Source organism: Pyrgilauda ruficollis, unplaced genomic scaffold, assembly GCF_017590135.1.
Source record: "Pyrgilauda ruficollis isolate IOZ18807 unplaced genomic scaffold, ASM1759013v1 scaffold144, whole genome shotgun sequence".
NCBI classification, from domain to species: Eukaryota; Metazoa; Chordata; class Aves; order Passeriformes; family Passeridae; genus Pyrgilauda; species Pyrgilauda ruficollis.
In genome coordinates this window covers 755,243-783,211 of record NW_024512988.1, presented here as the reverse complement: position 1 = coordinate 783,211, position 27,969 = coordinate 755,243, and the positions used below count along the sequence as shown (strand labels likewise).

At 55.7% G+C, this 27,969-nt stretch overlaps 1 protein-coding gene across 1 annotated transcript; it reads left to right on the top strand.

Annotated features, from left to right (window-relative positions):
• Positions 1 to 28: 28 nt before the first annotated feature.
• On the top strand, positions 29 to 27,303 carry MAPKAPK2 (MAPK activated protein kinase 2; the record flags this gene model as incomplete). Its single annotated transcript, XM_041460505.1, has 10 exons — positions 29 to 238; positions 20,390 to 20,529; positions 22,159 to 22,223; positions 22,861 to 22,940; positions 23,565 to 23,691; positions 23,919 to 23,994; positions 24,125 to 24,249; positions 24,496 to 24,581; positions 24,961 to 25,041; positions 26,015 to 27,303. Coding segments are annotated over 10 exons (1,134 nt in total), but the record flags the coding sequence as incomplete, so codon positions are not given.
• Positions 27,304 to 27,969: the final 666 nt, after the last annotated feature.

Sequence of the window (27,969 nt, the reverse complement as noted above, 5' to 3'; positions counted from 1 at the left end):
GGCTGCGGCCCGGGGGAGGGAGCGACGGGGGGACCCGCCGCCGCAGCCGCCGCCGCCGCCGCCGCCCGCCGCTCCCCCGCACGGGCCGCCGCCGTTCCCGGGGAAGGGCGGCCTGCAGATCCGGAAGAATGCCATCACGGACGACTACAAGGTCACCACGCAAGTGCTGGGGCTCGGCATCAACGGGAAAGTTTTGGAGATCTTCAGTAAGAAGAGCGGCGAGAAGTTCGCGCTCAAGGTGCGCGGGGACCCCGCGCCGGGGACCGGGGGGGACGCGGGGACCGCGCGGGCGCGGGGCCGGGAGGGGCCGGGCAGCGGCAGCGGCGCTGCTGACAGTGATGGAAGGTGTCTGCTGCCGGGGAAGGGGGTCCCGGGGGGGCCATCGGCGGCAGCGGGGCCGGCCGGACAATGAGCTGCCGCCCGCCCCTCCGGCCGCGCTTTAATCTCGTCTTTTTCCCCCCATTACGAGCAGCGAGACGCGGCTTTCCAGCTTTGTAGTGGGAAACGAAGCGAAATGACATCTTCGTAGCCCGAGGGGGTTTAGGGGGAGCAGGAGTGGAGAGGAGACCGTGGCCTGGCTGGGATCCCCCCGGGGGATGCACATCTTGGAATGCATCCCCGAGGGTGGGGGACACTCCGGGGGATGTGGGGTTCCCTCCGTGGGGCGTTCGTGGTGTGTGGTGTGAGCACCCCCAGCTGCTCGCTGTCCCCGTTCCGTGTCCCCTCCCGGCTCTAACAGCGAGCGACTGTGGTGCCCCGCTTCCCACCGGGAATATTTCAGCGTTACGATGTTACCCCTTGTCCCTAACTTGCTTCTCTTTGACAGGCGTGGATAAACAGCGCTACAGGGTGTGTTTGAGCCCGCTCTGGGTGATGCGGCCCTTCCCCTTGTTTTCGAACGAGGTTTTTGGGCAAAGAGGGGAGCGTGTCTCCCTGCCAGCCAGGCTTGGGGAAGTTTGAATGGCTCCTGACACGCCGGGTGACGCGGGAGCAAGGCTGGCTGCTGGCTGGGAGCGCCGTGTTCTCCAGCATCCGTGCAATTTGCGCCCACACATGAGCTGTTCCAATCCTTGGCGTCACCCCGAGAACTGGGAAGGCTAAAAACACCCCACTTAAAGCCATAACCCTCACCTAAACCTGTAACTCCCACCTAAACCCGTAACCCCACTTCTTTTGTGTTTAGAGTTGCCCCTCTGTTGGTGTCTGGGGTTCCTAACCCGAGAGAGGGAACAAAGGTGGGGCTTTAGGGGTACAAGTTGTGCTGCAGAGGTGGTGGGGTGGGCAGGGTACGGTGCTGAATGTCTGTGGTTGAGGAAGTGAGGTCAGTTAGGTGATAGAAGTTTGGCTTTTCCTTCAGAAATGCCGAAGACATTGCTCATGAGCCGCCCCGCGTCGTACTCCGGGGTGACATTGTGTTGTCATCTCATCGGGTTGAAAATTAGCGAAATCCTCTTCTGTTTTGACAGACGGGCTCCTCCTCGCCTCTGAAGTTGAGTCACATATTTAAAGCACAGATCCCAGCACTTCCCTCTCGCAGCCCTGAAAGAGGAAGGATGGAGGAGGAGGAGGCCGAGGCCGGAGGTTCCTCTGCCCGCCGTGGCTGGGGCACGGGACCGCTGCTGTCACCCTGCCCGTGCCAGAGCGAGGGGTCAGGGTTTGTGTCACGTGCCACACGGGTCCCTTGGCTTCTGAAAACCTCCTGGAGTGCAGGGCTGGGATGTAGGAGGGTGACACAGAGTGTCCATGTGGCTCTTGCGGGGTGAGGAATATTTGACACTCAGTCTCTTGTAGGAAAAGGGATTGTCTTGCCTGTCCCCTGTCCTGGCCTCTCCTGGCGTCCCTGATGGGGAGGGACGAGTTCAGCTGAGTGGTTGGACGTGTCCCTGGCTTCTCAAAGAGCAGCACAGCTGCTACTGTAAGTGATTCCCTCCAGCACCTTCCAAACTGCTCTGCTGGGAGTTTGGCTCTGGGACGAGCCCGTGGGTACTCCTCCTGCCCTCACGAGTGTGAGCTGCACTGCCTTACTCCATTGGGATGTTTGGACTGAGCTGCAGAGCCCAAACTTGGTGTGGGTGACTGCCCTAGACATGATGTGTGCTGACTTCATTCCCTCCTCGGGTACACAGCCGGGCTGACGTCTCTGCTACAGACCTGTGGAGAGGTATTTGGGTCCAAATTACTCATGGGCTGCAGCAGAGTGGAAAGATGACCTAAAGCAGGATCCACAGAAGTGATTGCATCGAGTTGTCATGTTTCAGATGATGCTTAAAAGAATCCTGATGGCCCATCGCCAGGAGCCACAGCTGAAATCTGTCTGCTGCCTGCTTTGGTTGTGCAGTGAACCTTTCCATTTGGAGTGTCATTCTTTAGGTTTGCTGTTCCAAAATCTTGTATAACAATGCAATCCTTCACTGGAGGGTGAGACACAGTTGTGTCCCTCCCTGATGTGAATGGTGTCTTCTGGTCATCTTGTGCTTCCTCTTGGGTCACGAGCAACTGTTGTGTTGTTAAAGCTCTTCCTCCCAAATCAAGAGGTGCTTTTGGTAAGGGTTTTGCTGAGAGCCACTTTGCTGAAGAGAACTTTTCAGTGCTCCAGGAGAGTTTGAGCTTGGGGAAAGTGTTCTAGCAGCAGTGAAAACATAAGGGCCAATTTTCTTCTCGTTCCAGAGCAATAGTCCATGGCAGAGACACATCATTAAACAAAATGATGCTGTGTGAGAGTTAATGGATGGTAGTTCTGCTTGCTGTGTAGTACCTGGGTGAAAACAAGAGATTCCTCTACTTTTCATATAGATTCTTGTTCATCTTTCTGTTTCCAACCCCCAATTTTATTGTATCTTTTTGGTACCTGAAGCATGGCATCCCTGAATTATCTGGTGTGAAGCAGCCACGGATGGTCCCAGTCACCCGTGACCTGACCCTGTTTGAAACTCGATGATCTGCTGCAGGGTGGGAGCAGAAAGCCTGGGGAGAGGTGATGAATGGAGCTGAAACGCCTGGTTCCTTACCCCCTTCTTCCTTGTACCTTGGTGTGATTTATTATTAGGCAAAATTAGGCTTGTAATTTCTGTGGAGGCTGCTGTATGTAGGTCACTGCTGGCCTGACTTGGCAGGGCTGGCTGTGGTCAGGCTGCAGTGGTGGGGCTGGGAGTGAGGGCTCTTTGCCTGCTGCGAATTCCACTTTTAAGACTAATCTTTGGGCTGGCTGCCTTAATTCTACAAGGAAATGGCAGCTAAGCCAGGCTGGAGAGTGGGGACTGGTGTTTCAGGTGATGAGTTTTTCTCTGTTGTATGCATTGCATGATGGAGCTCTTTGTGGAGCAGGTTTCCTCTAAAATAAATTAACAGACCTGGCTGCTGACTTCACCTTCAAAGCAGGAGAGCCTCACCTGGACTGGTGAGCTTTAGAAGGGCTGGGGAGCTGAGGGCTGTGAAGGCTGCTCGTGGATTTTTTCTGCAGCATCCTTGGTGCTTTGGGGCGTGTTTGCGAAACTCTCGGTCTCGCTCTTGGCCTCATCTGATAACCCGTGAGTGATGGTTCCCCTGGTGGAGAAGGAGGAAGGAGGATGGTGCTTGTGGTTTGCCGTTCTGGGAAGGTGCCTGGTGTGGAATTAGGGCAGGCAGCTCGGAGCTGATGGCTGAGCAGCTCTGTGGACGAGTGAGTTGGTGCAGCCAAAGCACCCTGTGTCCCTCCAAAAATCCATCTGGAAAAACATCCCTGAAGTGAGGGAGGAAATGGAGATCCTGGGCTCGTGCTCATGGGAAACAGCTTGCTGTGTCTGCTGTTCTTCTGTCCCTCTCTCAGTGGAGAGATGGTTTTTTAATTAGCTCTGCCATGTATTTTATATAATCAGAAATGTCTTCGCTGTGGCCTTCTGTGCGAGATGTGGTTGAAAAGCTGTGGAAACTGCAGTGACATCACTGGGACTTTTCCAAAGCTGTGGTTTATTATCTCATTGACCAAAGGAGTCTACTGACTTGGGGTTTGAGTTTGTTTAAACGATTTAGGATTTGCCATAATCTCTGTTAAACACTTCACATGTTCTGAGCAGTCAGAGCTAGGACTGTGATGGACTGATAAGGCCGGGAGCAGGGGCTTTCTCTTTGGTACGTGCTCAGGAAGTGGCGGGGCTCTTCCTCTCCATAATGATCTAATGCCATCAGCCGTAGGTCTTGCAAAAGACGTTTCCCATGTTTTCAGAGGCGGGGAGCTGAGATGCAGTGATTTACTGAACGTCAGAGGCGGCACCGGGCTGAGGAGCTGAGCTGCCTGTGGCACGCAGGGTGAGAACACAGCCCCTGCATGTGTGATTTAACAGCCACATAGCACCAGGTAAAACCATGGTTTTGCCATTCACACTGAGCCCTGCTGGCCTTTGGCAAGATTAGTGCTGTGTGTGCCATCACTTCCACACACAGAGCAGGAAAGCCTCGTTACAGGGCAGTGCTGGTTCATGGGGCTGTGGAGGTGATGTGTGTGCCTTGGGTAGTGAGTGATGCAGCACAGAGGCTGGGCTTTGCCATACTCTGAAACAACCAAAACAATGTGTAAATAATACCTGAAATAATACCTGAAATAATACCTGAAATAATACCTGAAATAATACTGAAATAATAGCTGAAGCTGTGCAGCCTGAGAGCCAGGTCTCCTGGCATGTTTGGAGCATTTTCAGGTGGTGAAAACTCCTGGAAGGTTCCTGGTGAGGAAGCCTGAAGGATCAGGTTGGTGACTTCTGTCTTCACAGACAGCTCTGGGATGTGCTGTGGTATGTGATGAGATGGAAGAGCTGTTGCTGGGCTGCAGGGCGGTGCAGGTACGTGGGAGGCACCTGGAGGAGTGGTGGGCTCAGGAGTGCCGTTGGGCTGATGTGTGGCACAGGAGCAGCATCACTCCAGCTTTATTGTCTGCCATCTCCTCAGCCTTCCTGCTGGGCTCCTGAGCCCCACACCAGGGTGCTCCGAGAGCTTGCCTCTTTCCAAACCCATCCTTTTGCTGTGGTTTTGCTGTCTGCTGAGAAACTGAGTGGGAAGAGCCCTCCTTCCTTCAGAAACCCTTTCCTCCTGCTGGGAGCACAGGCAGCCTCCCGACCTGCAGACGGCCTCGCTGCAGCAGGCAGGCTCCTCTCCAAGCACAACTGGCCCCGCTCGTCTGGCCTCAAGTTGCAGCATTCAGGCAGCATGACCTCACCTCCTGGTTTCCAAGAATAACGTGCTGCCTCCCTTTCTGCCTCCCTTTCTGCCTCCCTTTCTGCCTCCCTTTCTGCCTCCCTTTCTGCCTCCCTTTCTGCCTCCCCTGTGCTGTGCTGGGGTTGCCTGTGGGGCCAGGGCGGCTGCCACAGCCTGGCATGGGCCAGCTCCATGGCTCTGGCTTGTGCCAGGTGTCCCAGGTAGCCCCATGCCCACCCCAAACCTGCTCCAGGGCTATGGCTTGTGCCAGGTAGCCCCATGCCCATCCCAGGCCAGCTCCAGGGCTCTGGCGTGTGCCAGGTAGCCTCATGCCCACCCCAGGCCAGCTCCAGGGCTCTGGCTTGTGCCAGGTGTGCCAGGTAGCCCCATGCCCACCCCAGGCCAGCTCCAGGGCTCTGGCTTGTGCCAGGTGTCCCAGGTAGCCCCCTGCCCACCCCAGGCTGCTCAGCTCCTCTCTGGGCTGCAGAGGTGAGGCAGCAGCTGGGGAGGGTCTTCAGGGCCTGGCTGATCTTGCAGGCTGGTTTTGGAGAAGGGAGAGTTTGAAGCAGGACCAGAGAAATCCCTCCACCAACTCCAAGGCTGGCATGGGAATGTAGCTTGGCCTGACCACTCCTCAAAAAGCCAGTTTGGAGCCTGGGCAGTCCCACTGAGTCAGCATCGTGGTCATGTCTGGGGGTGCCAGTGTGGAATTTAACATAACCCTGAGGTCTGTATCCCACTGAAAGTGGGTCCCATCCTCATTGCTGCAAGGTGAAAAAAACCTGCCAGGTTTGGTGGAAGGTGTCCCTGCCCATGGTAGGGGGATTGGAAGGAGGTGACCCTCAAGGTCCCTTCCAACCAAACCATTTGTGACTCTCTTGCTCTCTGAAAATATCTTTTCCTTTCAGCTCTGGCTGGCACAGGGGCTGTGAGTGTGCCCGGTGCCTGGGGGCTCATTTTGGGGAGAGCTCTCAGCTCTGTGGCCCGTCCCCAAAGGAGATGGATGGGGAGCAGCGTGCAGGGCTTGGAGCAAGAGCAGGTCTGAAAGCAGAGAGCTTTAACAGCCTTTTAAACTGTTCTTCCTTTGTACCCCGTGGCTGAGTCATTTCAGAGATTTCAGCCTTTTAAGATCCTACCAGTCTGAGGTGGGGGTTACAGGGGCTGGCAGGTTTAATGGCTGCATTAACTCTGCTCCTTTGTGGCCTGGGGAGGGACTGAGGCACCCAGTCCCCGAGTGCTGCTGGACCTGAGATGACCTGAAACAAAAAGTTTTGCTGGAGGTGCTGTGAGGCACAAAAATGTCACGTGCAGAGTGTCACTGGGAGGGGGACACAGGATCTACTCTGAGCACTCTGGGAGTTCCCCTGTGGCTCCATCTTCACTCTGGTGCTGCCAAGGAGGATTCACAGAATCACTGGGTTGGAAGAGATCTTCAAGATCATGGAGTCAGCACAGCCCCAACACCCCAACTACACCTTGGCCCCCAGTGCCACATCCAGGCTTTGTTAAACACACCAGGGATGGTGACTGCACCACCTCCCCAGGCAGCCATTCCAGAACTTTATCACTCTTTCTGTAAAAAACTTTTTCCTGATATCCAACCTAAATTTCTCTTGGTGCAGCTTGAGGCTGTGTGCTCTGGTTCTGTCAGTGCCTGGAGAAAGAGCCCAGCCCCAGCTGAGCACAGGCACTTTTCAGGAAGGATGGTGGCATCTTCTTGTGGGTGAGGACCTTCCCTCAGTGCTGTGCCAACGTGCCCTGTCCCGGTGGGGAGGGCAGGTGAGCTCAGTGGCTCAGCAGTTGTGCAGCTGGCACAGCCTTTGCTGTCATATGTAATGAGATTATTCAGGCCCTTGGCGTCAGGGCCGCACGTGGTTCCGTGCCTGGCTGCCCTGCAGCCTAAACCAGAGATAAAGTCCAAAATACAAACCCAGATCTGAATGTTCCTGGGGCTCCCAGCCAGCCTGGGGCTTTGCTGCTCTGCTCTTGGTGTCCTTGTCTGGTTTGGCCTATAGACTGGGGATCAGGAGAGGCACGGATTAATTTCCTTTGTCACCATAATTAAGTTTGCTGCTTTGTGCCCTTGGCTGCAGGTGGGTGCCCGTTTTGAGCTCAACCTTTCCAGCTCTGCTGGCCCCAGAAGATGGAGCTCAGGCAGGTTTGGGGTCACTCTGTGCCTCACACTCTGAGTCAGGCTAAACCTCTGTCACAGCAGGCTGGGACTCCCAGAGTAGATCCTGTGTCCCCCTCCCAGTGACACTCTGCACGTGACATTTTTGTGCCTCACAGCACCTCCAGCAAAACTTTTTGTTTCAGGTCATCTCAGGTCCAGCAGTGTCACTATAAGACACAAAAAAACACAACGTGAACACGCTGCTGTTTTTGAGGTAGAAAGGGGTAGTTTATTTTCTGATTCCAACATTTATAGATTTCTAAAAGTGACAGTGGATTGGAAGGTGCAAGTGTCACTTCTCTAATGACACTGGGCAAACCAACAATCCATCAAATTTCTCTTCTTCCATAAAAGAATGTAAAACAATAAGTTATTTACAGAAAGTGTGTGAGAAAGTTCGTTACAAGAATGTAAACATCAGAAGGCTTAGAAAATTCGAAAAAATCAAGGTGACACAGCAGCACTCAGGGACTGGGGCCATTAGTGCTGTCCCTTTCCCAGGGAAGCATCTCCTGGACTGGGAGCATCTTCTGAGCTGGAGCAGCCTGGACAGCCCTGCCCGCTGCCCTGCACCGAGCTGGGCCAGCCTCTCCAAAGGCTCCTCGCATGTCCTGCCAAGTGTGTGTTTTCAGGGAAATGTGGCTGGAACACAAGCCGGGACTGCTGTGGAAATTTGGCAGCGTGTCCCCTTCGGGCTGCAGTTCCAGTAGCGGCAGCTCCTCTCCTCCCGTGCCCCTTGGTGCCGGCGGGAGCTCCGGGGGAATGGGGCTGGAATCCCGGCTATCTGCACCGGGCCGGGCGAAAAGCAGATGCAATCAGGCCCAAACAAACCCGAAAGTATGCGTGTTATGCTCAGCTTAGTCTGACAAGAGCAGTAAATAAAATCAAGAGCAGGGGAGGTGTGTGGCAGCAGGGATGGCTTTGAATTCCAGCGGCAGTGAGCCTTGTGGCATCTCCCAGCTCGGCGTTAGGAACAGCTCAATCTTGTTCTGTCCCCACTTGTTCCAGTGAGCAGCCCACTGTGGGTGTCACTGAGCTGTCACCACGACTCAGTGTGGCCCCCAGAGCCGGGCTGAAGGAGCCCCTGTCACCTGGAGCAGCCTCCTCCGGGTCCCCTGGGGCTCTGCTGTGCCTCTCTCTTCCTCTTGAGCCATTTCCCAGCCTGGCTGTGCTGGGCAGATTTGCCGAGGGAGCCCCGGGCAGGCGGTTCTTGCGCAAGAGGCTCTGGGAAGGGCGGGCTTGCCAGGAAGTTTAAACTCAGGTTATCTCCTGGAAGTCATCAGAGCTGTGAATTTGGCATTTTTGGCGTGCTACCTCCCATGCCTCCGGCAGAGCAGTGCTGGCACGGGGACAGGGCTGTTTTGGGGAGCCTGGAGGTGTTGCAGTCCTGCTGGGCTCCTGGAGAGAACACCCACCCCTTGGTGGCCCAGGAGCTTGGAAGGGGCTTGGGAAGCCTTTTGCTTTTGTCCTCAGTGTTTCCCAGGAGGAATGACCCTGCTGTGGTGGAGCAGCACGCTGACATCTCCTCTCCATCCCCTCCCACCCTGCTCACTCCACCTCGGAGCTCAGACTCCCAGTCTCTTGTGGTGAGGAAGAGTTGCTGTAAAGAACAGCTCTGCCAGGACATGAGATGTTCCCTGGCTGGTGGGATTCAGCTCCAGGTCCCTGGGAGTTTTTGGAAGTGTCCTGGTGGTCCCATTCCCCAGCTGCTTGCTGCTGGAGGAGACAGCCAGCCCTGCGATGCTGGGCTGATGAAAGCTGAGTGAGGAAGATGATGAGGAGATTCCGAATGGGTTAAAATGGGTTGGGTGCCACTGAGCAGCAGCTCGGGCTGGGTGGGAGCCAGAGCTGCTTTTTCCTGGGAGCAGCTCTGAGGTTCTGCCTCAGTCTGGGGTGGCTGTGGGAGGTGATGTTTGAGTGCCTCAGTGCAGTGCTTTGGGGGGATATTCCCACTCCTGGCCTCGCCTGAGGAGCTGCAGGTCAGGCATGGCCCTGTGGGTCCAGCTAATGAGAGCAAGGTTTAGGAAGCTCAGGGCATCCCTTTAGCTCAGTTTTGCCAGGCTCTGGCAGTAAGGGCAGCGTGTTCTTAGCAGGTCAGGCACCTCTGGTTTAACCTTTCATGTTTCCTTCTCCTCAAAGATTGTCCTGGAACAGCCAGGCACACGTCAATGCAGCAGGGTTGGCCTGGGCCATGGTGCTGGTGCTTGGAGGGTTTTAGTGACTGAACCGCTGACCATCACATCTGGATCTTGTACCCACCTCGAATGCAGCCCTGGAAAAAGAATTTACAGAATGACCAGGTTGGAAGAGACCTTCAAGATCATCAAGTCCAACCCAGCCCCAGCACCCCAGCTAAACCCTGGCACCCAGTGCCACATCCAGGCTTGGTTGTTTTTTTTAAGGCCTTGCCCTGTGTGGGAGGTGGGGCAGTGCAGTGAGGGTGCTCCTCAAGGCCCCATTTCTGTCAGGAAACGAGGCTGTGCTGCCTGAGGTGCTGCTGTGGGGCCGTGCCAGCCCCGTGCCATCCCCATGCCAGCCCCGCTGCCCCCGCAGTGCCCCGGGCTCCGCCGCAGGGCTGGCGTGGGGGGCGCGGGGGCTGCGAGCCCACCAGAGCCACACAAAGGCTGCCCTGTCTGCCCTTTGGCATCCCCCAGCCCTGAGCTCTTCTCGTGAATAAGTGGGATTGAAAAAGCTTAAATTCATGCAAAGCAGGGCCCAGGAGCCCCCGGCTGACCCGGAGGGAGCAGCTGCCCCCTGCTCACCCCGCAGCCGGGGATCCCGGGTAACTGCCCTGGGATGAGGGAGTGTGTGAGGCTGGCTGGGAGCAGGGGTTCCTCTTAAAAGCTGCCCAAGGAGAGCAGGCTGTTTGCCAAGGGAGCAGCAGTAGCTGCAGGAGGAGATTTTTCTGTTGGTTTGTTTAAATGTCCGTGCGTTTATCCTTTTATCGCGTCTCCGTTTTAATCTAGCAGGCAGAATGAGTGCAAATCACTTGCTGCCTGTGGGATTTGGTAGGAAATCAAGTAGCCTGCTGGTAAACACTGTCAAGCAGTGGGGTACTGAGCATCCGTGGGAGGATCAGTGACTCTTTCCTGTGAGTTCTCCACACGTGTTTTTGCTGTATATTGAAAAAGTAAGAGCACAAAACTGGATTAGGTTTGATGGGGCTCTGAGCAGCGTGGTCTGGTGGAAGGTGTCCCTGCCCATGGCAGGAGTTGGAGTGAGACGATCTTTAGGGTTCCTTTTAACCCAAACCACTCCATGGTTCAGTGACTCCCTGCTCTGCCTTGAGCCCAACCTCAGTAACACCAACAGGGGGGAGATTTCCCCCCTGGTATTTTTAGAAGTTTGTGCCCCCAGGCACTTTGTAGTGAGTTTTGCACACTTGTTGGCCGAGGTGTTTCGAGGTGATGGTGCTGACTGGTACCCTGCTGGTCCAGGCTCTGTCCCAGCTCCACCAAACCTCCCCAGCCCTGGGGCCACACGGCTGCTGCTGCCAACAGGTGCTGTGGAGGCTCCTGGGGCTGCCAGAAGCTTGCAGGGAGCTGAGAATAGCCACCATGTCCTGAGAGCTTTAATGTGGTGCCAGCAGGATGCAGAGAAGGGCTTTTTTTAAAATAGAAACACAAGTGTGTTTTCCTGCTGGCTGAAGGAGTCTCGGGGTGGCTGCTGGAGGAGGAGAGCCCTGCTTGGCTCCTGGGTTGGCAGGAGGCTCTCAGGTTTTCACTGCATTGCTTCAGAGCCCAGGATTTCCCCTAAAATCCTGCCTGCTGTAGGTAAAGTGGAAGTGCACAGCCTTAGGTAGTGCTGGGTCTCGAGCCTGGGGTGTTGCTTGGCTCTTCACCCGCGTGGGTTGGTGGCAAACGGGGGTTTCCACCAGCTCTGCTGCAGCTCCTGCTGGCTGCTGGGGCTGTACAAACAGTGTGATGGGAGGAGGATGAGGAGGGAGGCCTGTGGGGCAGGGACAGCCTGGAGACTGCACTGAGAGCGTTGGGGAGATGGCAGAGGAGAGGCTGGGGGGGATGTGTGCCCCTGACCAGCTCTGGATCACCCAGCGGGGTTCAGTCCCCTCGTGTCCCTCTGCCCCTTCACTGCCATCCCCTGACACACTGCCCCTCTCCCTGCCCTGGGCATGGGGGCTGGTGGTGACAGAGGTTTGTGGCTGCTGTGCCATGTGAGGGGAGCAGGAGCAGGAGGAGGAGGAGGAGGAGGAGGAGGAGGGCTGTTGGTGGCCGTGGGGCCCCTGCCTCTCTGAGCACCTGCGCACACAAAGCCCTGTTATGAAACCCCTGAGCTGCTCCTGGCCCAGCCTTTTCCTGCTCCCAGCACTCTGGCAGCCTCCAGGCCGGTGTGGGCACGGTGCCTGCTGTGGGCTCTGTGAGCCCAGCCCCCTGGCACTGCCAAGGTGGGTCCCTGCAGCCGGGGGGATGCTCTGCTCTGCGTCCCTGCCGAGCTGCGCTGCACAAACCGGGCTGATCTCAGCAAGGTGTTTGCTGTGCCCTGGTGTTGACAGAGCCATGGCAGGGGTGTGTTAAACAAACAGCTGAGGAAGATAGGATGATGCAAAACGGGGCTGTCGTCACCGAGCTTCGGGGCTGCGTAAATGAAACCCTCCTCAGGCTTGGCACTGGTGGAGGAAACACATCCCAAGGCCATCCTGCTCCCAGTGCCAGGGGTGAGCGGCACTTCAGGAGGGGCTGGCCTTGATGCAGCTTTGTGTTTCAGTTGGTTTTTTTTTGTCTTTCTTTAAATATACATGTATTTATTTATGCTGCACGAAGATCTGTGTTGAGAGGCCGCAGGCAGGATCCCCGTGCTGGGGGGTGGGTGGCAGCCTCTTTTCTGTCCTGCCCATGGGCTGAACTCTGAGAAATCTCATTTTTGGGCAGAGCTCAAGCCCAGGAGCTGCTGGGAAGCAGTGAGTGTTGTGGGGCTTCTTCTGGCAGGGCCTCACAGCTGCTCTGCTTGCAGGCGTGGGTCTGGGCCTCTCCCCAAAATCACTTCCAGCTGAAACGTTTAGGGAATGGGTGTGCACATCCAGAAACAAAAGCAGTTCTGGGATGTAGGTGTGGGGGATCCAGAGCTGTCCCTGGGATCAGAGGTAGCGGGAAGGTCAGGCAGGGTTGTCCCCAGGGTTGGTGGCAGGCTGGTGGGGCCAGGACCCAGAGAGATGCTCTGGGGTCCCTCTGACGTGAGGGGAAGCCCCTGGCTGATAAGGGGTTTTTTCAAGCTCTGCCTGTGGGAGCGAAGCACAGAGGCCATAGGTCAGCCCTGAGTTAATGGTTTACATCAGTGTTTACTTGGGTATTAATCACACCTGCAAATATCAACCACTTCCTATCATAAAAGCACATGTGTGCTTTTCCGTTCGTGGTGCTGTCAGCTCCGAGAGCAAACCTGGCAAGGAGAGGGGTGGGGAGGAGGAGCTGACCCCGGCCCCCAGCTCCTCACAGAGGGGGAAGGTGGAGGTGCTGTGTGTGGCTGGGAAGATCTCTGCCCTTCCCATGGCTCCTCATTTCCCTATCACTTTGTGTTGTGTGGATGGAAGGCCCTGGCAGAGGCAGAAGAGCTGTGTGGGATCAGGGGTTTGGTTTGCAGAGAGCATCTGAGCATCCCTGCCCTGAATGGCTCCATTTAGAGCTGGGCTGTGCCTTCTTCTGGCCTCAAGGCCATGGGTCCCTTCCCTGCTGCAGCCCTGCTGTGGTGGCTCCTGGTGGGCAGTGACGTTTGGATGTCTTTGGACAGGGATGGGATGGGCTGGGTTGGAGCGTTTTGGCCGTTGTGACCCCGTTTGTCCCTGTGGGGTTCACGGGGAGGTCCTGGCAGGGTGGTGGCTCTGTCACTCCAGCACAGCAGGACATGGGACCTCGTGACCGTGGCTTGTGCCTGGGCTGCTCCTGCTCCTCACTCCTGGAGAGATGAGCATGGGGTGAGTCAGCCAAACCCAGCACTGGCTGCTGCTGAGGGCTGGAAGGAAGGGGAGGCTCCCAAAACAAAAACATGGGACTGAATAGGCCCCTAATTTTGTTTTTCTCAGATAAATGAAGCCGACACTCTTTATTTGTCTCCTTTAAACACCAGCCCCAGCCTGTTGCTGGGTGTGAGTCAGCGGGGATGCTTCGTGCTGCTGCCTTGTTGCCATTTACCTGCTCTGACTTTTTCCTGTGAGTTTTACAGCCCCTTCCCACCCACCTCCATCTCCTCCCTCCAGCCACATCCCCAACGCCTCCACCACGCTGGGACCCTTCCCTCAGCATCCAGGGTGCTGCTCCTGGATCCCCACTTGGACGTTTCATCTCCAGGACGTGCCAAGAACATTTCTGCTGCTGGGAAATGGGGCTGGCCGGGCGGGGGGCACGGGCCCCTGGCAGGTGGCTCTTATTTAAACCCAGGCCTCTCTTCTGCTCCTCGCCTTTGTGTGCCTCGAGAGGCTTTTGTTGCCGCCTGAAAAGGCTCAATGGCTGCTGCATCTGTCGCAGGGGGAGAGAAATGCTCAGCAGATGCCCCGGGCAGGGGGGCTGCGGGGCGGGGGGTCCCGAGCATCGCCCACCGGGCAGGGACCCCACGAGCAGGGGAGCACAGGAGGGGACCCGGGGCTTGTGCAACGCTGGCGGGCGAGCGAGGCTCTTGTGAAAGCGCCGTGTGAGGGCGGCCAGTCTGCATCTCCGCCCCGTTGCGACACCGCCCGCAGGAGTGGCAAGAGCGCGCTGCCACATCTGCCCCCGCTGCCACATCTGCCCCCGCTGCCACATCTGCCCCTGCTGTGACATCTGCCCCCACTGCCACATCTGCCTCCCTCCTCCACATCGGCCCCTGCTGCCACATCTGCCCCCACTGCCACATCTGCCTCCACTGCCCCCTCTGCCACATCTGCCCCCGTTGCAACATCTGCTCCTCCTGCCACATCTGCCTTCCTCCTCATCTGCCCCCCTCCACATCTGCCCCTGCTGTCACATCTGCATCTGCCCCTGCTGCCACATCTGCCTCCCTCCGCGCCGCTCCTGGCAGGGTTTTTAGCTGTCCCCTGGCTCTCGCAGCCTCTTCACGCCTGGCTGGCTGCTCGGCTGGGCTGTGCAGTCAGTCGGGAGGCTCTCCCCAGCTCCGGGTGTTCCTCGGAGCGCTGCGATCATTCAGGCTGGGAGAATGCGGCCGAGCAGCTCCAGCTCTGTGTGTGTGTCTCTGTGTGTGTGTGTGTGTGTGCTTGCCTCTGCTCGGCCTCGCTTGCCTCTCCTGTCTAGCTCTTTCTCATCTAAACAATCTTCTCTCGATGGGATCCTTTCTCCAACCTTTCCGTTCTCCCCGAGGTGGGATCGTGTGGGTCGGAGCCTCAGCATCCACCCGGCTCTGGTGGCACTGCCCCATCCCTCTGCAAGGTGGGTAGCTGGTGCCTGCTGCTGTCACCTGGCAAACCACCTTGGCTGAAGGCAGAGCCACCCTCCCAGAGCCATCCTGGGCTGGCAGGACGGGGCACGCTGCGGGCAGGATGCTGCTGGACCCACTCTGCTCCTCCTCCGGACACGTCACCTCTGCTGCTGGCTTTCCCCGGGCAAAACAAACGTGAGGATGAGGCTTTCACCTCTTCTGTTAGGGCTTCAGACTCTTTCTGTGGCTCTTTGGGCGTGGGCAGAGCAGAAATGAAGCCCAGCTTGGGAAAGTCCCGTCACCAGGGCAGCGGGGCAGGTTGTGGTGGGTGTAAGCAGCGGGGATGGGGTTAATGTAAAGATTTATGTAAGAGCCACGATGATGTGGGGGAGGCTTCCTGAGCTGCACCTTTAATTGTTACTGCCTTGTGGTTCAGCCATGAATTTCCCTCTGTTTGGTAACACAATTCCTCTCAGGGGCTCTGGGACTCGTGATTTTATTTCTCTTTTGTAGCTCATAAACAGCAAAAGCGGAACCAAGCTTTGCTGCTTCCACGTCCTTCTGCTGCCCTCTCCCTCCCAGCCGTGTCTGGGGTGGCTTTGGGCTCATTACCTGTGGGCTCCCCAAATATTCTGGCATTACAGGCTCAGCTCAATGCAGGGAGAGCTGGGAACAGCCTGTGCAAAGCATCCAGCACTGGCCCTACAAATGTGTAAAGCAGCTGACGCCAGTTGGCAGCGAGTTTCCAGGGGAAGATTAGAAGAGGAAAATCCTTTGAAGAGAAACCCTTTTGCTTTATTAGGAAAAAATGCTCCTTGCCCTGTGCTAGCCGGGTCAGGGGAATCCAAAGCCTGCGTGTGTGTTCCAGGCAGGGGGAAGCTCTGCTTTGCTTCCCTGCTGATAATTTGGGGGATGACAGCCTGCCTCTCTTCGCTGTAGGTTTATTCTTACTGCAACTCAAGAAGAGTTTCTTTTAACCCCTGTGGTGCAGACAGGTTCTGAGGGGGGCTGCTGGGGGTGGTTTGGGGCCTGGGTACAACGCCCTGTTGGAGGGGTGGGTGCTGCAAGGCCTATGCTGTTCTGCTGGGGACTGAGGAGAACAGAGTGGGATCAAAATACACATGGAAATAAAACCACCCTGCCCGCAAGAGCAGCTGGAGAGCCCGGGGTGAGCGTGGGGCAGCCCTGGAAAATGGACAGCTCAACACCCCAGTGTGAGCCTGATCCTCACTTTCCATGGAAATTGCCCGTGGGAGGTGAGTTTTCCCTCTTGCAGGGATGTCTTGCCCGTCTGAGTGTGCTTGGCTCGCCGAGGGGCAGCAGAGTTTGGGGCTGGGGTGGCACCCACAGCCAGGAGGGACAGTGGGACAGGAGGGACAGTGGGACAGTGTCCTCAGCGACCTCCTGCCGTGCCAGGGGAGGAGGGAGCTTCCTTTTCCAACCTGTCGTGACTCATGGAGCACCATCCCAGGAGGAGGCGGCGAGACTGAATCAGTGGTGCCTGAGGACACGCTGGGAGAGGAACGTGAGCGTGGGCAGTTCCAGCCCCTGCTTTGCTCCAGAGCTTTCCTTCCTTCCTTCCTTCCCCGTGCCCACCCACCTGTGCTGTGCTTGTCCTGAGCTGATGGGGGGCAAATTCTGCTCCGTGTGGTGCTGAGCTGATTTTTGATGCCTGCAGGACCAGGCTGGAGCCTGGATGTGGGTTTGGGTTTGCTCAGAGAGGTGCTGTTCCCCTGCAGAAGCCCTGATGAGCTGTTTTGTTTTCAGGAGCTGCTTCCAGGGTTTGTGTTTCCAAGGTGGGGAAGAGCCCAGAGGTGCTGCTGGAGCTCGTGAGGAGCCTTTGCTGCTCTCGGCGTCCTGAGCACATCAGGCTGGGCTGTGCCATCCTCTGATGGCAGCAGTGTGGGGGCTCTAATGAAGCTAATGAGGGCGTTTAGAGGAACACAGAACTAATTTCTCTCGCAGCATGGAAAGGCTCCTGGGGGAGCTGGGCTGAGCCAAGGCACAGGATGGCAGCAAACGCTGTCTGCCCAAATCTCAGAGGTGTCAGACTGCTGGGAGGGGAGCTGGAATGCGGCTGAAAGCTGAATTTCCTCCCTAATTGCCAGCAGGGTGGAGTGGCTCTTTCCCTGCTCCCCCTCCTTTCCTGCAGGGAGGTGCCCCAGTGGGAAGCAGGGATGGGATGGGGCAGAGCTCTGGGCTGGCACAGCTCTCCTGGCTGTCCCCTGTCCCCTGCGATGCCGAAGGGACCCTGGGGTGCTCTGTGACGATGAGCTGATGTCTGGAGATGTGCAGCGGCTGCAGATCTGAGCACCTGGAGCACCCAGCAGAGGGATGCAGCTCCTCCTGCCTGACTGCTGCCCGGATCTGCTCGGAGGTGGTGGCAGAGCTTCTCCACGGCGCTGCCCTTGTGCCCTGCCGGGGACACTTGTGTAACGCGGGATCCGGTTACTGCCCTGCGGCTGGGAGCCCTCCTCTCCGGCAGGAGCAGGCAGGAAGGGCAGCGTTTTCCCTCTGAAATTATGAACAGTTGGATCCCCAAGAAGCCCTTCTTTGGAAGGGGAGCGGGAGTTAAGAGCTGGAAAAGCCGAACTGAGAGCAGCTGTCTGCTGCAGTTCAGCAGCTTGGCCGTCGAAGGGTTAACCCTGGCTGTGCTCCAGATTACCGGGTTGCAAAATCAGCTGGGGTGGGATGGGGGTATTCATCCTTGCTGAAGCTCAGGGGAAACACGAGGTGATTTTCCCATCCCAGCCTCCTTGTTGGGAGCCAAGAAACACAAATCCTGCCTCAGCCACAGGCTGAATTGGGGACATGGGCAGTGTTGTCACACCCCAAACACCTTGGATACGGACAGGACATCACCCACCCCAGCTTTCACCGCTGCCTGGGGAGTGGGAGGGAAGGTTGGCAGCTCTGGGAGCTGCTGGCTCCCACCTGAAGAGGACAGACTGGTGGCAGTGCTGCTCTTGCCCCATGCTTGGCACATTCCTGGCACCCCAGGGCAGGAGCTTTGGGGTGCTGCTGGGGCTGTGGGCTGCCTCTACCATGGCTTGCCTCTCGGATTATACTATTTTCTGACCCAGAGATGGGGCAACTGAGAGGTGTTTTAAAAACTTTTATTCCATTTTCAGTCTCATGTGAAGGGTGAGACAGCACATGTGTTACAATTCACACCATCACACTCAGAAGCCAACTATTTCCTGATTACAATACACTATAAGTGTTTCTTGGCTTATCAGCTTTCTTAATGTCATTGAATATATTGAGAGTTCATTAAAATCATAGAGGAAATATTCTTACAACCTGACAGTGTTAGGTCATAAGAGTCAATTATACTTTCCACCTCCTTCCTGCAGCAGCAGCGGGGAGTGCATCTGGCCTTCAGCTCCCCCTCACACCACTGCCACTGGGAACATTTCCTAAATTAACCAAATCATTGCCTTAATGAGGCCTAATCTGCTCCTCTGGAAGCCTCTCCATCACCTGTCCATGCAAAGCCAGCAGGGGATGGAGGGAGCAGCTGGATCACAGCTGGGTGTTCTGAGAACCCCGGGGCAGCTCTTTGCTCCCAGAGCTTGTCTGGGTACAAAAACAAACGTCAGGGCCCTGCTGGTGCAGGTAATGGAGGCTGCTGCCTCCTACTTCATTAGAAATCCAATTAATCTCCTATAAAAGCACTCAGAGTGACCTCTAAAAATGGGATGTATTTTGCTGTACCTCTGCTGTTTGTCTTTGTGCAGGATGATGTTAACTAGCTGCTTCCTGCTGGTCCATTTTCCCGGTGCATAATTACAAATTGTTTTGTTTTTCTCTTTTCTCTTCAGCTTCCTGGCTCCCCACGCCAGGCTCTTCAGAGTGGGGCTGCAAATAGCCAGGCTTTTCTGCAGTGCCCTCTGCATGGCTCCTCGGGGGGCTGGTGTTGCTCTTGCTTATGGTTTTGGCTTCTGCAGGATGTAGTTTTTAGGGTAATTAAGCAATAGAGGAACAAGGAGAGGGTGTCCAACCTCCTGCCCTGTCTTCTTTGCCCTGAGGCTGCCGGTGTGAGCGATGTCAAGTTGTGCAAAGGTTGGCTTTGGGCACTTTGCTCCTTGCAGAGCTTCTGGTGGTTGGGTGCCAGCAGCCTCCCACAGGTTCCCACAGGTTTCCTCTGCCTGGGGAGGTGGGAGAGGTGTGACCAGAGCTGGGGATGTTGTTACGGGTGGGTGGCTGAAGGGCACAGCCTGTCTGTGCCTTTCCCCGTGGCAAAGGACAGCTGCTGCTCTAGGCAGGGCTACTCTGCCAGGGCAGCACCATCAGTGAGTGTTTCATCTGGAAACGGGCACTGTGTGGGTTTTGGGAGTTAATTATTGTTTCTGTGAGATCCCCACTGTCACCGTCATATTTTCTGGAAAAATCCCTTGCCCAGGATTTCTCTCCTGGGAAACTGAGAAGCCTCAAAGAAAAATGAAAACAATATTATCTCATTTGCTTCTCCTGTGTTTTGCTGCTTTGGGATGTGCTTGGAGATTGTTTATCCAACAGATGATTGTTTCATTGGTTTCATGTGAATTGTTTTTACTTATTGGCCAATTCCAGCCAGCTGTGTCCGATTCTCTGAAGAGAGAGTCACGGGTTTTTCTTTAGTATCCTTTAGCCTTCTGTCTGTATCCTTTCTCTGTTCTTTAGTATAGTTTTAGTATAGCATTCTTTAATATAATATAGATCATAAAATAATAAATTAGCCTTCTAAGAACATGGAGTCAGATTCATCATTTCCTCCCTTAGACGGGGTCTCAGAAAACACCACACCCCACTGTGCTGAGAGCCCCCCTGGTCCTGCAGAGCATCCCAGGGCTGATGCTCCTCTGCTCCTGGGGAGAGCTCAGAGGGTTCAGAAGGACTTTTCTGTCTAAATCTTGGTAAAATGACCAAACCTGCTGTTTCCTGCAGGGTGGGGGTGTGTTTCCACATCCCCCTGCTCACTCTGCTCCAAGGGGCAGAGCTGCTCCAGAGGCTGAGCCCGGCCCCAAAGGCTGCTGGAGACAGGAAGGAAAATGAACTGTGCTCAAGATAGACACGTTTGTTATTCTATATTTAGGAACACAATAATTAAGGCTGGCTGTTTACCCTGACAAACATCATAACTAATAGTCTATGGCAGACAAACAAATCCTTCCTGCACCTGGGAACTCTGAGCTGTCTTTGGGAAGGGCAGGGGGCTCATTAAAGAGCTGTAATTTAGGGAACATTTGGATGTTTGCTGTGTTCCCTCCCCAGGCACGGGTGCTGGTGGGCTCTGAATTTGTGGTGAGGGAGCTTTTGTGGTCTGGAGGGTCCCGTGGAGCAGCAGGCTGATGGTTGGGAAATGATGGGGGCAGCAAAGCAAAGGTGAGGGTGAGGATGCTCGGTGGCACCCAGGGGTGCAGAATGGCTTATAAATGCAGTAGATCTTGCTGGTGGGGCACTGGGAGGTGGCAGGCAGACCGAATAAGCTTTTATGAACCTCGGGAGGAAGGGCAAGCTGAGGGCAAGCGGCTTCTCAGAGTTCCCACTAGATGGGGATGGAGGCATTGCCAGAGCGCTCGCTGCGCCCGCAGGGAGCACCCGGCCCTCGCCCCCGCGTCCTCTCTGGTGGCCACGGTGCCAGCCGGGGGTCATGACCCAGCTGCCCGGGGATGTCTCGGGGCTGACAGGGTGTCCCTTCTCCCGCAGATGCTGCAGGACTGCCCCAAGGCCCGCAGGGAAGTGGAGCTGCACTGGCGAGCGTCGCAGTGCGCGCACATCGTGCGCATCATGGACGTCTACGAGAACCTCTACCAGGGGAGGAAGTGTCTGCTCATCGTCATGGAGTGGTGAGCGCCCGGCCCGGGAGCACTGCAGGCTGCTGGGGGGCTGCCAGAAGCGGGGTGGGCACCTTCCAGCCCTGGGGGTGCCAGGGGGATGCAGCTGTGGGGATGGCAGAGGAGCGGCAGCGCTGGCGTTGGAGGGACGGGGACAGCGAGGGCTGCTGCCTCTGAGTCATCCTGAAAACGCTCAGCTCGGGGCCTGTGGTTCTCACAGGTGGGTCATAACCAAACTGCCTTTGGCCAGCAAAAGCTGGGGAAGGCAGCGGGTTCCTGGCAGGCTGCGGTGGGGCAGTGACCGAGCTGGCAGCGCTGGTGCTGCCCTGGCACCGCCTGCAGCAGCGGCTGAGCGGCTCTGCTTTGGGTAAGAGCTTGGTATTAACCTGGGGACGAGGAGGAGGGATGAAGGGGAAAGTATTGAAACCACATCCCAACCGCAGCTGTGATTTGATGCAGCTTCCTTGCCAAAACCTCTCCTCTGGCAAGCTGGTAGATCGCCCGGGGGGGCAGCGGGTGCAGGAGCAGTGCCAGGGCACGTGGCACGGCAGCCCCCAGAGCAGCTCCTGTGGGGAAACAGGCACCTGAGAACAACCCTGGCACTCTGGGCAGCCAGGGATGGGCAAGGGGGGGCAGTGGGGAAAGAAAGAATGGCAGAGGGGTAGGAGGAGAGTCCCCAGGACTGTCTGTGTGACCGAGGGATGCTCTGGGGTAACACCCATCGCAAGGCAGGATTTGACTTCCATCCTCCAAGACTCTGGATCCCTCCTGACAGGCTCTGGATCCATCTTCCCAGGCTCTGGATCCATCCTCCCAGGCTCTGGATCCCTCCTGACTGCTCTGGATCCATCCTCCCAGGCTCTGGATCCATCCTGACTGCTCTGGATCCCTCCTGACTGCTCTGGATCCCTCCTCTCAGGCTCTGGATCCCTCCTGACTGCTCTGGATCCCTCCTGACAGGCTCTGTGCAGCAGAGGGTCCCAAGGGCTGCAGGCTATTGCTACTGCAGATGTCAGTGAATGTCAGAGAGATGCTATCAGCTCTGGGAAAGCCAAACTGTTCCTGCTTCAGGCAGATAAGGCAGGGGCAGGAAGTGCCATTATCCCTGCTCTCACGGAGAATTATCCCATACCTCAGTCCTGATCTCTGTGGGAGCTGCTTTTTCCCTGAGGGTACCTGGGGAGGGAACCCAACCAGGTTCTCCAGCACCTCCCATGGGACCTGGCCGTGCTGCAGTGGGGTCCAGCCTCTGTGTCCCAGCCTGGGGAGCCCGCTGTGACACTGCTGATATCTCACCGTGCCCTGAGCTTTGCTCAGCACTTTGTGCTGGGTCATGGTGCTGCTGAGGCAGTTGGCTTGTGAGCAAAAGGAGGCCACGTGTGCTGGGAGTGCTCTCACCAACTTCAAGCCACACTTGCTGCCTTTACTGTAAATGTGTTTCTGTGGGCTGCTGGGGTGGCCACACCTGCACAGAGCTCTGCTCCTTTCGGGAAGGAGGAGGCTCTGAAACGCCCCAGAAGCACCAACCAAAGACTTGGATGGCGAAGGGGATTGTTTCCTGCCCAGCAGCAGGGGGTTTGGTGCAGCTTGGGGCGGTGTGAGATGGACCCACGGTGTGTAACAGCAGCTCTTCTCTTCCAGCTTGGATGGCGGGGAGCTCTTCAGCCGCATTCAGGACAGGGGAGACCAGGCCTTCACAGAACGGGGTAGGAGCCCACCTCCTGCTGGCCTTTCCGTCCCCTCCATCCCCTCAGGGACTCTTCTGAATCCCCAGCAGAGTTCTGCACTCAGGGAAAGAGGATGTGGGTGCAAGGAGCCCTGCTTTTTGTGTTTACTTGAGAATAGGGTTAGGGGGTATTTTATCAGCTGCTCCCACACTCTGTCCATCCCACTCCTTGCAAAAACACCCATCTCCCTCAAAAAATTAAGTCCATGGGCTGTGGGTCTTGTAGATCTCATTAATCTCATTCCCTCTACTCCTCTGGCCAGGAAAAGCAACCACACAACCCAAACTCTGAGCCCCTTGCCCCCTTGACTTCCCATCCTAAGGGAAAACCTTTCCCAGCTGGATTCCTTGCTGCTTGGGTGTCCTAAACAGTGCAAGCCCTCCTGGCCATTAGGGCCAGGGGCTGGACTCTGCCCCATCCCTTCCTCTGGAGTTTCTGGGAGCTGCAGGCTCCTTACCCAGGGATGGGGAGTGGCAGAGACACCACGGAAAAGGAAACTTCAAGCAGAGCAAACCCCTTTGACCTCAGCCAGCTTCTTTGGCTCCTGGTTTGTAGAGTTCCCCAGGGTGCAGTGCCCTTTTTTAACTTGCTCCTGGTGGTTTCTTTGCTGCTTCAGAGGCTTCGGAGATCATGAAGAGCATTGGGGAAGCCATCCAGTACCTGCACTCGATCAACATCGCGCACCGGGACGTGAAGGTACCGCCCTGGCAGCGCCAGGGCCAGGCTGGCCCAGCCCTGCTGCTCCACGTGGCATTCCCATTCTCTCAACAGAGAGAGAATCATTCCCTCTCCCAGGGTTTTTCCTGGGGAAAGCAGTGAGAAGCTCAGAGGAAGACAATTCTTACCTCTGCTTGCTGCTCCTGTTGTTTGGCACATGTGGAATGTGTTACGGAGATTGTTTACTGAAGAAGATGGTTGTTTAGAATTGACTGAGTGATTAGAAAAAAGCTGTGTTGTGGCTGTCTGGAGACAGTCATGTGTTGTTTCTGTAGCATCTCTACAGTCACGGGATTTTCTGTAGCATCTCTTTAGTGTAGTGTCCTTTTAGTGTAGTATCATTTTAGTATTATAAAATATATAAAATTATATATATAATTATATAATAAAGCATTTATATATATTTATATAAATATATGTATTTATATAAGTATATGTATATATATTAATAAATATTAAATATATATAAAATTATATATATTATATATATATAATGATATAATAAAGCATTTGTTCAGCCTCCTGAAATCATGGAGTCAGAACACTTTACTCCCCTCCTTGTGAGCATGGGTAGCTCACTCCTTGCCCCCTGCGTGTTCCCAGCCAGAGAACCTCCTGTACACCTCCAAGCGGCCCAACGCCGTGCTGAAACTCACCGACTTCGGCTTCGCCAAGGAAACCACCACGCACAACTCCCTGGCCACGCCCTGCTACACGCCCTACTACGTGGGTGAGTGCCTGGGGGGCTGGGCTTGGGGGTGTGCAGGGTTTGGGGGGCAGAGCTGGGCGTTTGGAGCAGCCCATCACCTCTGCATCCAGCCTGGAGGCTGCAGCAAGGAGCTGGGGGGTGCTCCAGCAGCACTTCCCACAGTGGCTCTTGGTGTCTCCATGGGCTGTCAGAGCCCTCTCACCCGGTGCTGACACTCAGATTTAGGATTTTCTTTCTGTTTTTACCAGCCCCAGAAGTGCTGGGCCCAGAGAAGTACGACAAGTCCTGTGACATGTGGTCCCTGGGTGTCATCATGTATATTCTGTAAGTGTGAGGGTTCCTCTCCCTCCTGCAATGGGCTCAGCTCCTGCTCCTGGCACTGCCTTGTGCCTTTTGGTGCTCCTGGGGAGGTTTTTGGGGTGGCACATTGACTCTGTTCCCCCTCCTGGTGCAGGCTGTGTGGGTACCCCCCCTTCTACTCCAACCACGGGCTGGCCATCTCTCCTGGCATGAAGAAGCGGATCCGAATGGGCCAGTACGAGTTTCCCAATCCCGAGTGGTCCGAGGTGTCAGAGGAAGGTAAACGTGGTCCCTGGGGTGCTGTGCCCAGGCTGAGGTCTCCTTTTGAGGGCTGGGAGGAGCTTGGGTGTGTCAGGGGTCACCTCTCAGCATCTCCACCTCTGCTGGAGAGGCTTTTGCTGAAGGGTTTGTGCAGGGTCAGGTGTGGGGCACTCGGGAGGGCACACAGGGGTTTTGGGGCTGGGGCTGGAGCTCAGGAGACCCCCCAGGAGCTGCTGGCCCCTGACGCTGCCCCAACCCCCACAGTGAAGCAGCTGATCCGAAACCTGCTGAAGACAGACCCGACCCAGCGCATGACAATAACGGAGTTCATGAACCACCCCTGGATCATGGTGGGTGGAATGGGATCCATGGGATCCATGGGATGGGATGGGATGGGATGGGATGGGATCCTTGGGATGGGATGGGATGGGATGGGATCCATGGGATGGGATGGGATCCATGGGATTCATGGGATGGGATGGGATGGGATGGGATGGGATGGGATAGGATCCTTGGGATGGGATGGGATGGGATCCTTGGGATGGGATGGGATAATGGGACGGGATCCATGGGGATGGGATCCTTGGGATGGGATGGGATAATGGGACGGGATCCATGGGGATGGGATTCATAGGATGGGATGGGATAATGGGACGGGATCCATGGGGATGGGATCCATGGGCTGGATGCCTGTGGCTCCCAACTCACGCTCCTCCCCTCTCCTGGCAGCAATCCATGCAGGTGCCCCAGACCCCGCTGCACACCAGCCGTGTGCTGAAGGAGGAGAAGGACCTGTGGGAGGACGTGAAGGTAAAACCTCTCTGTGTCCCTGTCTGCAAGCTCTGCACCCCTCTGTCATCTGGGGAATGTCCTCTCCTGCGGTGTGGCAGACCAGGCTTGTTCACTGTCCCTAAGAGTGCTCAAAAACTGCATAGATGTGGCACTTGGGGACATGATGTGGTGTGGAGTGGCTGTGTTGGGTTAACCATGGAATCATAGAATGGTTTGGGTTGGAAGGGACCTCAAATGCCAGGGCAGGGACACCTTCCAGTGTCCCAGGCTGCTCCAAGCCAGCCTGGCCTTGGCACTGCCACAGCTGCTCTGGCAATCCCATCCCAGCCCCTCCCCACCCTCACAGGGCAGAGCGTGCTTGGCCTCAATCACCTTGGAGAGCTTTTCCAGCCTGAACAATTCCATGATTCCAGTTTGGTGTGGGCGTGCTGGCTCTGGGGCAGAGCTGTGCTTGGGAGGGAACTGGAAAATGTGGCAGTGGGACACTCAGGCCCTGCTGCAGTTTATTCCAGCTGCTCTGGGGACCCTGGTTGATGGAGTGACAAAACTGTCCTTTGTCTCCTCAAAAAGGAAAAGAGCCCAGAAGTTTCTCTCCTCAGTTAGTGAAAAGATACCTCATAAGGACCTGGGGGACTTCACCTCAAACTTAAGGGTAGCTAATTGGACAGGAGCCAAAAAATCCCACCTAAGCAATAGAAAAAGAAAAAAACAAAGAAACTAATCGCTTTTGTGAGGTGTTTTACCAGGAGCAAGAACCTCTTGCACCTGGCTCGGTTTTTCTCTGTAAAGAGGTTTGTTATTTTGCCTTTTATTGAAACTTTTCTGTTTCCAACACCGCCACAGAAGCCATCCTGCTGATTTTATGCCTTCTAAGGTAGCTGGGCTATCTTGGGTGTGAAATAGATCTCCAAGAGCTTTGAGACCTGGCTCGAGGAGACCCCTGTTCCACCCTGGGGGGCTTTGCTGATGGCTCTGTGCCCCCTGCCCACAGGAGGAGATGACCAGTGCCCTGGCCACCATGCGAGTGGACTACGAACAAATCAAGATCAAGAAAATCGAGGATTCCTCGAACCCTCTGCTGATGAAGAGGAGGAAGAAAGCCAACCCCCCCGAGCCCACCACGCTGCCCCACTGAGGGCCCTGCCCGCCAGCCCTCCAGAAAGCAATAACTATATATATATATTTTTTAAGGAAAAAAAAAGACAAAAAGAAACAGACTGTTCTATCGAGCGCATGGAATTCAGACATTTATACCAGACTAGTTATTTTTAGCTACTCACCTGTGTTTCTGACCTTTCTGGAGCAGGTGGTGAGATGCCCCCTCAGATCCACACCTGCAGCCAGGGATTTTTTTGTCCTGGAGGTGAACGCCGCCAATAATTGGATTTTTATTTTTCTTTTGTGAAACGGTTTTGATTTATATATATATATTTTTTTTCTCTTTTCCCTCCTCCTTCCTTCCAAAGACATGGAAACTCCTGTGGTGACCTTTTTAGGGTATATAACATATAAATATTTTTTAAAAACTACTGTAGAGCTGAACCCTGTGTGGATGCTGGCTAGAGACAGGCTCCAGGGAAGGAGAGCTGCCCTCCCCCCTGTCCTGCTGCCCTAGGGGGGGGTCCCTGTGGCCACCAAATCGAGCACAGGAGCCAAAAAGCAGCGCCCCAGCCCTCCCTGGGGCTCTGCCTGGCAGCGCCGTCTGTCTGTCCGTGTGGGGTGTGTGTCTGTCCGTGGGCCTGCAGCTGCTCTGTCTGCCCCGGCGTGGCCTGGAATGCAGCTCTGACCTCAGGGGGGGCAGGGGGGGCTGTGCTGTCCCCCCAGCTCTGCAGGGATGTGTCCCCCCCTCACCCCGTCCCCAGCGAGGCGCTGCTGCCCCGGGGGGTCCCTGGGCACAGGGGGTGCCAGGGCAGGGGTGGAGGTGGCACAGCACTGACCCCTCCCTGCTCTGCCCCCAGTGTGGCTCCTGCAGCTGCTCTGAAGTCTTTAGTCCATGGATGATGATGATGATGATGATTATTATTATTATTTGTCACGATGTTTCACTTCGTTAAATGTGTTTGAATGGGGAAAAACAATTTTTTAAGGCGATGTTTAGTTTTTAGGTGATCTTTTTAGACACTGTATGGAATTTTAATTTGTTTTGAAAACTGGTTTTTATCCCCCCCGCCTTTTTTTTTTTTTTTTTAAATTTTTTTTTAATTATTTTTGTCTGTTGGCTTATACTAATCTTCCCAGTCTGCTCTTCAGTCCTTTGGATTAAAGACACTTAAAGAGTCACCCAGTCTCTCCTATTGCTTGTGTGGCTGTGAAGAACTCCCCCAGTGCTCCAGCTGCTCTCCCTGTGTCCTAAAATTGCTCTTTTTTTCCACCAGAAAGGCTGAGCTCCCCTGGCTGTTCTCTGGGGACACAGCATCACTTTGCATGGGGACAACTGCACAGGGACTTCCCTGCCCAGCACGTGTCCCCCTGGGCTGGGGCTCTGGGGCTGTGGGGTGCTGTGGGGTGCTGTGGGGTGATGGAGGATGATGATGTGGGGTGCTTCGGGAAGGTATGGAGTGCTGTGGGGTATTGTGGGATGCTGTGGGAGGGTGTGGGGTGATGGAGGATGATGGGGGGTTCTGTGGATGATGCTGTGGGGTGCTGTGGGACAGTGTGGGGTGCTCTGGGGTGCTGTGGGATGCTATGGGGTAATGTGGGATGCTTTGGGACAGTGTGAGATGCTGTGGGGTGATGTGGGGTGATGGAGGATGGTGGGGGTGCTGTGGAAACTGTGGATGGTGGTGTGGGGTGCTGTGGATGACGCTGGGGATGCTGCTGTGGGGTGCTGTGGATGATGCTGTGGGATGATGTGGGGTGATGTGGATGATACTGTGGATGCTGCTGTGGGGTGCTGTGGATGATGCTGTGGCACACGGGGCTGCAGGTGCCGGCAGGTGATACTGT